The sequence below is a fragment of the Drosophila navojoa genome, chromosome 2, assembly GCF_054131105.1.
Source record: "Drosophila navojoa isolate 15081-1374.11 chromosome 2, UAZ_NAV_1.0, whole genome shotgun sequence".
In the NCBI taxonomy this organism is placed as follows: Eukaryota; Metazoa; Arthropoda; class Insecta; order Diptera; family Drosophilidae; genus Drosophila; species Drosophila navojoa.
In genome coordinates this window covers 7744106-7757358 of record NC_142890.1, presented here as the reverse complement: position 1 = coordinate 7757358, position 13253 = coordinate 7744106, and the positions used below count along the sequence as shown (strand labels likewise).

General features: G+C 40.6%; 1 protein-coding gene across 7 annotated transcripts in view; it reads right to left on the bottom strand.

Moving 5' to 3' along the window:
• The window catches only part of stumps (DBB domain-containing protein stumps), a 33394-nt gene that overhangs the window by 4886 nt on the left and 15255 nt on the right, over positions 1-13253 (bottom strand). Inside the window, exon 1 of one of the 7 annotated variants that reach the window (XM_018104416.2) lies at positions 8446-8780. The exons of 4 other annotated variants lie outside the window; for them this stretch is intronic. In XM_018104416.2, the coding sequence (XP_017959905.1) occupies positions 8446-8491 (46 nt within the window). In that variant the 5' untranslated portion in view covers positions 8492-8780. Of the gene's footprint in view, positions 1-533; positions 921-2431; positions 2547-8445; positions 8781-13253 lie in introns of those variants that run through there. 2 more of the 7 variants (XM_089256153.1, XM_089256157.1) reach the window with 2 other exon arrangements.

Here is a 13253-nt window from a genome sequence, read left to right as displayed (position 1 = left end):
TTCTTCTTTTATTCTCTATGTGGCACTGTGTCAGCTAAATCTTATCAATACGATTGCGCAAGGTTAACTTCTGGCATTCCAATTGAGCCTGAGAGAATTTCGAATTTGATTGAGACACGAGCAAAAGGAAGTGAATATACAATATGATGAGAGTTCAGGTTGAATGTGTATAAAATTATTTAAAAGTGATTTAAAAAATTTGTAATTAATTTTTAAAATATTTTTAATAGAGTTCTTAATTTAAAAATTTATTATAAATTTTTATTATTTCATAAAATTGTTAAGAAAATTTTAAATTTTATTTTGTGAAGTATACAAAATTTTTTATTTTTTTTGATCTTACTTTTGTTAACTTAAAAACTTTTTATGCATATTTTAATTTTTTATATATAAAATGATTATTTTTTGTTAATTTTTTATAGGCAGAACAATTAAAAAAACGTTTTTCATTTTGTTAAATTATGTCACAAAGATTTGAAGCACTTTTGAGCAGAGCATAGTTGATATTCTTCCTCTTCTTCTTCATTGCTTACTTAATTTTCTTGAAGCTTCACAAACTTTAGCACAATTTGAAACATGCCACAAGGCGATTTGAAACACAACTGTTTCGTTTTAGCCATTCACAATGTGGATGGTTTTTTTTATTTGTCTCTGTTCACAGTTAATCTAGAGAAAACAATATAAATTTTGGAATAGGCAGCTAATTTGTCGGGTCGTGTGTGTAGATAAATTGCCTCAGCTAATCAGCGATGGCTATGTGGCTGGCCATCATAAATTCAGTCACGTTTCAAGCATTTAACATAAATCCCGAACTCGAATCGCACGAATACAACAACACGGCGATCCGCTCAACGCCGAGCCGATCTGATGTTATCTCCTGGCCAAACTAAAATTTACTGTTGCATTTGGGCAGCGCTGACTCTGCTGCTGCCGTTGCTGCTTGACACCCACAAATGGCGCGTCGTCGGCAGAAGCGGCATTTAGCCACGCCCTGCTGCCTCACTGCCCCGCTGCCCCACTGTCTCGCTGTCTCGCTGTCTGTTCTCTGCCGTCTGCTGTCTGTCGCCCTGTCGTCTTGTCAGTCCAATGTCTCCAATGTCTCCAGTTGCCTGTGCCTGCTCTTCCTGTTGCATGCGGCAGCTGCTGCTCATTATATGTGGCCCAGGGAGTCGAGGCATTGGCTTTTTATTATTATAAATAAAAGGCTGCGCAAATATAAATGACAAGTGAGGCGCTCTTGTTTTTTTTGTTTTTGTTTTTCGTTTCGCCATACTCTGTGCACTAAAAGAGCGAAGGGCTATATTGGTTTGTTGATTTTGGCTAAATTAAGCTATATCTGTGTGTTATATACCCTAATCAAGAGTGGGTATATTGCTCAGGGAAAAAGTGTGTACTCTTTGTTTTTTGGCATTACTTTTAGATGATAGGGTTTCCTTCATCACCTCAGCAGTTATAAGTTATATAGCTGAAGCGCAGTCGTACCAGCTCGTATCAGCCAAAGCTTGAGCCATAGAAACTTCCCAAAGATCTATTACTATATAATCTATACTTAGTAAAATACCAGTTCACCAGTTCACCAATCCCTGCTCAACTTGGCTGCTCAGTTAACCCAACCTAAGCAGAGTATGACGCCGTCGTTGCCCAGTTTCCTCCGCTTGATATATTCCCGTCGCTAAGACTTTTGCATAAACACACGCGCGCCTACCCAAATAAATATTGCAGCAGCTTTTATTTGGAGGCATTTGGATTTCTAAACGCATGACAACATAATTAACTTGAAAATTGCCGCCGACTCTGACTTTTATTTGAATGTGCCACAAAAGTTTGTTGTCATATTCATTAGCGATTCATATGATAAATGGCCATGGCCAAAAAGTTGCTCCTCTACCTTGGCTGGCTGAGTGGCTTTTGTGTTGGCTTTTTGCAACTTTGATTTTGTGTTTCACTGAAATTTATCACACAATTACATGACAGACGACAGTTTTGTGCAAATTGCAAGAGGCGATCTCAACTGACATTGAAGTCGCCTCGCCCCGACTCGCCTCGCCCCGACTCGTCCCGCCTCGACACGAGCTGAACGCTTTGCCAGACTCTCCATAATGTGGGCAATATTTCAGCGTTTGCAAAACATCTGGTTATTGTTAAACAGTCGCCAGTGCAATTGTAAGTAAAATGCGATCCTTTGTTTCACGATCTCTCTGGCTGCCTCTCTCTCTCTCTCGCTCTCTGCTCGTTTAGCCTTCATTTTGTGTGGCTGCCTTTGCGCGCAACAATTTGCAGAAATTTCGCAGTTATTTTCTGCGCTTTCTTTTCGTTTTTTTTTTTTTTTGGCACTTTGATCGATGCTTTTTTAATGGCGCAGCTGCATCTGTTAACGATCTCGTAACTCGTCTCTCATCTGAACACGCGCCCATCCATTATATGGACTTACCCATTTCCACATACTCGCAGTTATTGGCATTCGATTTGCGACCCAAGCCACAGCTGCCAAAGAGCCTGCAGCTGCGCTTGCCGCCCATTTTTGTCAAATTGTTGCCAATTATATATTGGAATATATGCACAACTATATTTCAATCCAAATCTAATTATTTGCATGCAGCGCACGGCTCGCGAACAGCTCTAATTGTCGTTTCAGCATCGCGAATGGAACTGGAAACGCATTTGCCATGTGAACAGCTCGCCATGGGCTGGGCTCTGGACACAGCAGACTGTGATTGCCCTGGTTTACGACGAGTCTAGTTTTAATTAATTGATTAAACTAATGCGTTTGGCCTGCGACTGGCGCCAGCCTCTGGGCGTGGGCGTGGAACCAGTTTGGATTGCTTTAATCAAGAGATTCTTACGGAGATCATAAGCTGAATAGATAAGCAAATGACAACGGGCAAGCTCTATGAGCTGAGCAGTAGATAAAGCCATAGCCACTGCTAAGATATGAGATTATCAAAGCAGAAAACTGGTATGCTCATAGAAAGGACTAAGAGGGGAACAACTAGCTTGTAGAGTTTAATTAACTGTCAGCTAGTCTATAGAGTTATACAGAATATTAAGCATTAATTATGGGAGCTCAAGAGAATGAGAGACTTACAGTATGTAGCTTATTGAGATACTATATCTTATATATTATATCTCCATCTAGAGCTTCAACCCCTGATATAAGCAAAGCAAAACCAACAAAGCCTTTAGCAATTTAAAATCATTTCAAAATGTTAAACTATCAATGAATATGGCCAAAGCTCTTAGAGATTCCATTGATTCATTGCATATCAAGCAGAAATAACATATATATGTATATGATAGACTTCATTTATTCTCAAATTGAGACTTCTGCTATATTCGAATATTCGAATACCACTGAAAATCACTTCGAGGAACAAACGAAATGAAACCAAATTCACTAAACAATTCATCAAGCTTATTTCCAAAGAATGATACTTTTGTTTCGCTGGAGTGGTTTTATGAGGGGTCCCCTAAACAGTAGTAGGATTGTATTTATTTTTTGTCTGACAATTTGAATAAATATATGCCCAGCGCGAGCTGTGTGACATTTTAGCAAGACATAAATCAACGAAAATGCGGGATCAAATGGACTGCGGCAATCGCTGGAAATGAGAGACCGAAGAGACCGAACTACCGAACTACCGGACGATACACAAATTAACCCGCCACAAAATACAAAAAAAAAAAAAAAAGATCTCATATATTCATATACACTATGCTCGACTATAACTCAAATGTGCATACAAATTAAATGTATTGCCCCTCTCTCTCTCTCTTTCTATCTCTCTCTCTCATCCCTTTCATATGTTTTTTGTTGTGCATGTTTGAGCGAGCATAACAATTATAATTTAATTATGTCAACTGTAACTTAATTATGAGCGCAGCTTTTAATTTGAGGCCAGTTGATTAAAACTGTTTCAGTTTTGGTTTGGTTAATTGTTGATTTCCGTTCGAGATTTGTGAATTCCTCAACGGCTCAATTAAGCTGCACGAACTGAAGAAGATAATTCTCATATGGATTTTTTTGTTGTAGCTTCAAACTGTTTCATATTCATTTTGATTTGACATCTGCTCTACTTAGTTTGTTAGTTTTATTTTCGTACTTGTTCTGCGCTCTAAATTGTTTTAGTTAAATTCGAGTCCCTCCCCCCCACACGTATCACGTTCACACACAGTCGTCGTCGACCCCTCGACTGAGTGTTCATTAAATTTCGTAAATTGCTCTCAATCTCGCATATTTAGTGTTCTCTTGTGAGAATCGTTTAATCGCACAATTCAGCTGGACATTGGTCTCAGGGCTTCACGTAGGGTCAGCAATCGCTCGCAACGATTATAAATGACATTGCATTAGTTTTGGTTGCCAATGAATGCGCCTGCATCGAGTGGATTCAGATTCATGTGGCTTCAATCAATGCTCGCTCATGATGAGAGGGAGGGAGAGAGAGAGAATGAAAGAGAGTGAGATAGAGAGTGAGTTTATTTTGGTTTGGCATGCACTGCAATGGATGCTAGGAAACGTCTAGAGTCTAGAGCTCTTTATTGACTGGAAGTAATATAGTAGAAGCATCTACTGGTAAATTCTCATTCCCAATTTTTAAACTGATTTGCGTGAACAAGTATCCCGCAGTCGCTTACACCCGTCTGGTGCTTCTTATTTTGGGGTCAAGCACTAGCTGTCTGTCTGCCTCTAGCATCTCATATACGCATATCGCCAGCTATCTCAATCCGCATGGAATCTCACATGTGCCAAGCTCTATAATATCGCCCAGAACTTTCGGCACCCTTGCATATTTCGGCTATGCGTCGAACGCATTAAAAATAACAAAAGTGTACAATTTGACCCAGTTAATTGGAAACAATTTATTTGCTTAGTGAAACGAACTCATAATGAAAACATTTAAAAACACATCATAAAAAGTAAAAAATTTCGCTTGAACAGTTTTGCCCCCAGCTCGAGGCACACATAAACAAACTATTTCACTTTCTGCTCGGAAAATGATGCATGAAATATTTTCCTAAGCACAAGCAGAACCACAACACAAAATCGAGGGAAAAAGAGTTCAGGAGTTCATTTACGCACGCCACATGAGGCAGAGGCTGCACTATTATAAACTTTATATTTACGCGATGAAACACTATAAAGAAGAACTCTATAAGCCGCATTGCAGTTGGTCGGAAGAGTTCATAAAACGCAGTCCATGTCCATTGGAAGGAAGAAGCAAGGCAGCTCTGTGAATTCGTTCAGTTAGTTTAGTCTAGAGTCTAGCGTCTAGCGTCCCCAGACGCTGTCGAATAGAAGGCGAGTTGCATTTTTAATGCAGTTTTTGCTGTAAACATCTTTGGAGGTCTCTCGACGCGCATGCAATTGACTTCGAGTCGGGCTGCGATCACAACTGCAAGTCCGATTCCAATTCGGGATGTCTGAATGTTATTTGCTTTTGCTTCCTCTTCTTTTTTTTTTTATATATATATTTTTTGATGTTTTTTTGACATTAATGTTTTGTTATTCTCTTGTTGTTATTGCTGTAGCTGTCATAAAAGGGCTGAAGCTCGATGCTGAAGGGGGAAAAATCGAATGCCAGACAGTTTATATAGTAACGCTCCCACACACACGCACACGAGCACTACATACTTCCATACTAAATCCCACATGTTATGCCGTCGTCTGCATTTCATATAAAAACAATGCAACATGCAACAGGCAACTCTTTTTAGCGCCTATTTATAGAGCAGACGCTATTTCGAACTGTTCAACTGATTCCTGGTACTAGTTAGGGACGCTGAATAATTGTGCAGCAGGTGTCAAATGTCTTCCCCCCACATGTCAAGAGGAGCGCAACTGAATTTTCGGTTTAAAAAACTGCCGACGAGAGGAAATTGTCATTTCTCAACAGAAAATATTAAAAATGTAACAAAAGACTCAAAATGATCGTGTAAAATGCAACGTTTGTGGTCTTAGCACGAGCTGCTCTTCACTTTCCATCATCCACCCTATCGCAGTCGCTGTTGATTAATAACTCCTCAATCCCCCTCCTTCGCATTTAGCTGGCATTTCGAGAGGGTGGCAGGCGACAACTTTGTCAAACACTTCATCAAACATTTCAAATGTCTTCCATTTGAAAGGTGTGCGTGTGTGTAAAAGTTTTTTTTCTTTTCTATTTTATCTTTTTTAGTTATTTATTTGATGTTTTGCTGTTTTTGGGGAAATGCATCTCAAATGCGGTGCGTGTGGGGGATGCATTTGTGTCACTTTGGCAGCCATTTCACAGATCTATGCGCTCTGCCTGCTAATAAATGTCTTCATAAATTTAAATGCGACATGTCAGCCAAACAAATATTAGAACTGAGCTGCAACTGATGCGGTTCTCAGCCCGAAATCAAGTCATAAATATTCTGTTGGAGCATTTCATATAATAAATATCGTATGCACTATGTGAATTCGTTAGTTATTGTCCATTTCTGGAAACAGTTATAATCTACTCTTCATTCTCCCTCTCCCTCTCCCTCTCTTTCTATAGTTTATTGTTTCAAGGTTAATTGGCGTGAGTAAATGTAATTCAGAAAATACTGTTGAGTAGTTAAAGCACTAAAAAAGCCCGCACTTTTGCATTTCTTTTAACTAAGTAGTTGGCGCGGTGTCGCATTTTATGATTATTATTTTTGGTTTATTTTCTCTCTTTTTTTTTTTTTTTTTGACGCGCTTATAAAAAACGCAACAACAACAAGCAGAGCGACAGCAACTTGACAACAATCAACTCAAATTTTTCATTTCCGCTTATTAAAGCTGTGAAGGGACATAAGAGTGAGCGAGATAGCAAGCGTATTGCGTTTACATATTTTCGACTGGAACTGAGCGAAATGGAGAGCGACTTTGACTTTGTATGCGTTAGCGCTTCAAACTGTGTGTGTGTGCGTGTGTGTGTGTGCGACAGCATTTCCTGCCTGCAATTTATGCTGCACGCTAGAGATGAGCAAGCGCAACAGCAAGTAATCAAGACTCATTTAGAAAGCTGAGCTATCGATAGAACGATAACACGAAGCTGCATTGCAAGAGAGTAATTATTTAGTATTAGAATATTATTTAGTGCTTTTTTTTGCTACTCTGCTGCGACACACACGCACACTCGCGCAAGCAAATAAGTGCTGCACGCATACAATCTCAATTATGCTTTCGCGGCTTCTGCTTCGGCTTCAGCTGCCTTCTATGAGTGATTTCCGGTGCGTGCGTCGCTGCTAGCGTCGCTGCAGCTGCAAATTGTACGTTACATTCTGTTATTGTTGCAGTTGCTTATGTACATATTTATGTATGTATATATGAGCATATGTAAATATGTATGCGCGCACACACGCGCGTTTCTCATGTTTATGCTCCTATGTATCTTGTGTTGCATTAAACGGCACCTGCCACATTTGCCAGCCAGCAGACGTTGCGCCTGCGCCCCTTCTTCTATTGGCACACAGAGAGTGCCTCCAGAGAGTGCGAGAGGGGGCAGCCTCTCTCTCTCCCTGCCCGTCTCTGCTTGCATTACTCCTCAGCATTTCCATCACGCACAGCCCTTTCAATTATAATTGCTGCCTGCCTTTTTGCTATTTTTATACATCTATTTTGCTTTGACGTCGGCACGCGGCCGTCACAAAAATAACAACAACAAAAAGCAGTGGAGAAAAAATATATTAAAATTTTGAAGCCTAGCCGAGGAGCACGCGCTGCAGCCTAGAACGATTGCACATCTGGTTTGGGGTAGCAGCTGAGCTGCTGCTGCTGCTGCTGCATCTACCAAGGGCTCCCCTACGGCTGCTAGCTACAAAGGATGCCCCCGGTTTGAATGTCTGGCTTTGCCTGCGACCCCTCTTTTTTTTCATCTTCCGTTTTTTCCTACTTTTGTTATTAATTAAAAAACAAAAACCTAGTCTAGACGATTTAAATGGCGCAGCTTCAGCGGAAATTCAATATGTGCTCTATTTTCGAGTGCGGCTTCCCACTCCAAATCATATACTGAAGCGTCTCTCAGACACACACACACACTTACAAACACACCCTGAAGCACACGTGCTGTATATTAATTGCATTGTATTGCAGGATTAAAATTCAAACAATTTTTCGGACTCCCACACACGTACACGGAAATTGAATGCATGCTTTGGCTGTCAATTGAACGGAACGGAAATTGAAATCCTTTAATTACAAATGAGATTCTAGTACAACCAAAAAAAGAAGAAGAAATTAAATACCCTTTACAGTCGCAACACTTCAAAAAACGAACGAACCCTTTCGCTCCAGTGACGGTGTTTTGCTTTGATTTCTCTTTGCATAGAAAACGTGCTTTCATTTTGAATGGATTTTCATTTTGGGTTTTTCTAGATACTCGAGTGCACTTCACAATTATGCCAAGTGTTTTCCTTTTACTCTTAATTGGCTTTACGTGGGGTCCACACGCAAGTACTCACCGCAGCAGAACGTTTCCATTTCGATATCTTCAATTTTGAGCAGCATTTTCGTAGAGTGAACTATATCGATTGGCTGTCGTAGCTAGATGCACTTCAAAGGTGCATCGCACAGATTCACCCGCAGATACACACACACACAGTCACACACTTGCAGCTCTGGCTCTGAGTTCAGTTTGAATGCGCATGCGGAACGTCAAGTTGCGACAGTCCTTCAACTTCAACTGGCGGACGGTAGCTGCCTAAAGCTGTCGGCCAAGCTCAGCTCAAAGCGATTTGAATGCCAAGAATAATAATGAGCAATCGAAGTAGTTGAAAGAGAGCCAAAGCCAGAGAGAGGGCGCACACACACACTCTCTCTGTGTAATCCACTCTCTCTCTCTCTCTCTCTCTCTCTCTCTCTCTCTCGATAAATAATGCAAAGATTATAAAATAATAAAAGTCAAAGCTGTTGTTGTTGTACGTGCCCGTGACGTTTAATTTACACAGTGTCCATTTTAAGTGGAAGCCAGCCAGTTGGCATCCCAGTTGCAAACCAGGCTATAAACGGAATTATGGCATTTTAAGTGGGCTGCCGAGCCAATTTGATTGGATTGCTGTTTTTTTTTGTTGTTTTCTGTTGAGCTATTCCCTTATTTTCATTACAGTATTTGTTTTTGTTTTTATTCTGTTGCCAGTTGCGTTATTCTCTAGCCAAATGCGTCAGGCGAGAACAGTTAGGAATCGCCTAAAGTTACAAATGGATTGGAGACAGTAGCGCAGTCAGATATAATAAATATATATATGTGTATATATGTACATATGCATATGTGTGTGTGTGCATAAATTTTGATTGAAATGGCAGTGACAGAAACTGCAGACAAGGGCAGCAGGCAGTCGCTATAAATATCATAAATTTAAATGTGCCAAGGAAGATATTATATAAAGATAATGCATATGTATATGTATAAATGTATTTCTCAGCATATAAATTGACGTCAAGCATTATGGAAGTATGCAAATCTCAAATGGTTTTTATATAAAACTTTAAGAAAGCTAAGAACGAAAATCTTTTTCAGTTTTTAGTATGATATAAAAAAGACTGAGAGAGAGAGAGGGAGCGGAGAAGAGATAGAGAATAGTCTAGGGCGCGAGAGAGGAAGAAAGAGAAGTACGCTATGTGTTAAGTTACAACAGAAACTAGAATAGAGAAGAGCTGAAAGAAAGTGAAAGATCGAGAGGGAGAAAGAGAATACTAGTAGAGATAGAGCCGAAGAAATAGATGAGAAAGTATGAGCAACAGAGAGTAACCTTTAGAGAGAGAGAGAGAGAGAGAGAGAGAGAGAGAGAGAGAGAGAGAGAGAGAGAGTAAGAGAGACGTTGAAAGAGAGAGAGTGAGAGAGAGACGTTGAAAGAGAGGAAGAGAGAGCGATAAAGTATAGATAAGAGAGAAACAAAAGGCAGGTTATAAATGAGAGAAAAATAGTCAGCGAGAGGAAGGAAAATGAATAAATCAGTTAGTTACGATATTTATATATTCAGCAAACACACACAAAGACCAAGAGAGCTACCTACACACAAACAACCAGTACCGCATAAGAATTCAAATATTTCCATAATAGAAACAAAACTGTTTTCCCTTCACATGTTTCCAACAAGAAACAAACAGAAGTTTCCTTCCGTTTTATTTGATATTTTAACATGAGTCCAAAACAAAATTTGCATAAGTCTTGCACCACTGTGCGCCTGTCGCCAACAACACACTCACATATGTGAGAAAACATTTAAAAATAGTCAGCCACAGAGGAGTACAAGAAGAAGCAGAAGCAGAAGAAGAAGTGAAAAAAAAAAATCAAAAAGGAAACTTCAGATTGGTACGTGAGCAAAATGTAAGCACGCTTGTTATGTTGTATTATCCTCGACAGAGCTCCGCACAGACCCGAAATTATGTAAATGAAATATGCTCAGATTCGAATAATATTTATGAATGCAACAGGTGTTGGCTGCCTTTTGGATCTGCTGGGGCCTCTAGCTGGATATGGCATATGCTCGGTCAAGGAAATTCAATATCAGCAAAGGCGCTTTCCATAGGATTTGATTTGGTAGCTTCTGCTTTGTTATGCGCACTGTGCACCAGGCAGACTGTGCCGACCTCTGGCCAGTGTATTGAACCCGGGCCGACACAGAGGCGGCTCGTTTGTGTCGGCTGCAATCGGCCGAGCAGATGTTCCGAGAATCGCATCGAATGCGCCACTCAATCATAAACAAGTGCAAACGCATTGCAATAGCCATTCTGACGTTTGACCTCAAATCACCTGCAGCAGCAGCAGCAGCAGTAATTAAAGTGATCTGCGGCACATTGCCTGCTAAAAGTCTGTTTACGTTTGTGTTTGCCTTTGATGTACTCGTATTTTGTATTCGTATGCGTATTCGTTTTCGTATGCAGCATTGGCCAGAAGCACGCTGGCCAAATTTGGCCAAATGTTTGCTTGGCACGCGCCATATGCTAAACAGTTGACTGTTTGTATTGGATGCATGTGGGGAGTTCACGCTTCCGTGCCATTAACACGTTTGAACAACAAACACACGCCCAGCCAGTTGGCCAAACAGTCAATGCCCAGCGAGCTGGCTAACAATTATGCAAAGTTCCTGTTGGCCAACTCGACTCTACCGGCTCGCTTATTGACAATTGTGCACATTTTCAATTTATGTTTCTGCTTGTCTGCATGGCTGCCACACCCACTGGGGCGGGCGGAGCACTGCGATTCGTTTATTGACTCTTGTCAATTGTTGTCATTGTAGTTGTTGTTGTTGTTGTTGTTTGCCTCTTGCCATTTGCCTTTTGCCTTTTTCGTGCAGGTTGCGCATCCGCCATGTTGCACAGCGCCAACATATTCCGACAATTGCAACTGCAGCCGCACTTTGCCGGAAATGTGTGCCTCACACACACACACACACACACACACATAGCTTGCAGCTATGTTTATCTAATTTGCATATTGCTATTTGATAGCTGCACAATTTGAAAGAAATTATGAACTCGTTTTAGTATCTGAACTGCCTGAATATGGCACAGGCCAGCGGGGAAACTTGCTGTTGTTTTTCTTCTTTTTTTTTTTTTTTTCTAATTTCGCCATAAATTTAGGTGTTGAAAAATATGAAAAAAAAAGTGTGTCAATTGCCGTGCGCTCATTGCGACCAAGTGGCATAGGAATTGCAATTGTCCAGCCGACGACGCAAATGGTCAGCCCAGGCCATAATTTCTCCATGCGTGGGGCCTGTCAGAACCAATTTGCAGTTAGCCTCCACAAATGCAGCAAATGACAACGAATGCCAAAAGCTGAAAACTAAGCTGCGTATTAGGACAAAGAGAGGCTGACATAGAAGCATTCATGCATAGAGCTGGAGTCTACTAAATGTTGGACAAGGAACTCAGGGAAAAGCCCAACATAAGTATATGAATGAATAATAATTAATATTCAACTTGAAAAGTTTTTGAAAATTCGAAGCCCATAACACTTCAGGCCAATCACAGTCGAGTTTCGTTAATTTCTACACCGAAAATCGCGATAAATCGATAAAATTCTATACCCTTGAAAAACATTCGTTTCGATAGCTATCGATAATTGTCGATAAATTGAATTTCTGTAAGTGAACCCCTTTCCATATCGCATTATCGGTACTTCACTCTATTATTGATCTCTCTATTGTCTCTATTGAATTCAAGTGCTCTATAGATTAGCCTAAATATTGAGTTGATAATCTTTACAGATTGTGCTCAAGTATTCCCTCAAGTGGCTCTACGTAGCCCCGTCACTTCAGGGCCTTGAAGTTGCTAATGACGGGCGGGCTATAAATAAATTGTCCTGAGCATTTCATAAACCATCGAGTTATGACTGTAACTGCGCAGCGTCATCGGAAATTCGTGAGCTTGGGGCCTGAATAGGGGCCAATCAGGCATGCAGCTCCCCATTTCGGTGGCATTCATCACGCTGAGACGACAGCAACTGTCAATGTCAAGCCAGTGCTGGGCCAGGCCGGGCCAGGCCAGGCCAGAAGCTAGCGTCAGCTGAGATGGTGCCCAGCTCATTACGGCTCAAAACAAAGCCCAACTCTGGCGACACACTGGCGACACTGTCCACTGGCAACAATGACAACAACAGCAACAACTGCAACAACAACAACAACAACAACTACAATTATCACTTGCGTAAACATTTAAATGTTGTTAAAGTGGCAGAGACCACAGACCCGTGGCGCCTGGCTAAAGGCAAATATCGGGAGGCAGCGTAGTTGGCGGTTGGGGGAGCTGTGCTTAATATGCAAACGTGATGCACCGAGTGGCAGAGCGCGCGTTTCTCGGGATCGGCCCCCATCAAGCTGACAGCCGCCAAAGTGCAAAAATGCGAACGTGAAACGAGGCCAGCAAATGGAATCTGTTTTTTATTTAAATATATGCACATACATATGTATGTATATCATATATGTATATACATACATAATGCATTGCACTTGACTCTCCTAGCAGGCTCTAGCAGCATTACTGACAGCTGCTGTCACACTGTGCTAACGGAATTTATGGACTTGCTTATGATATCTAACATTAGTGTTAGAGCTAGTTAAACTGAATTTGTATATAGATGATGCTTATATAATGAAAAGTGTATTTTATTATAAGGGAGAGTAAAAGGATGGAGAGTTAGCGGTTGAGCAAGGGACTGATTGAAAAATCTAGAGTTACGATAGAACAGATCTCTGCTAAACCGTTTTGTCTTTAAGTAAATCTTAACGTAAATGATGTTGAAGTGATGATATATTATTATTTATATTAA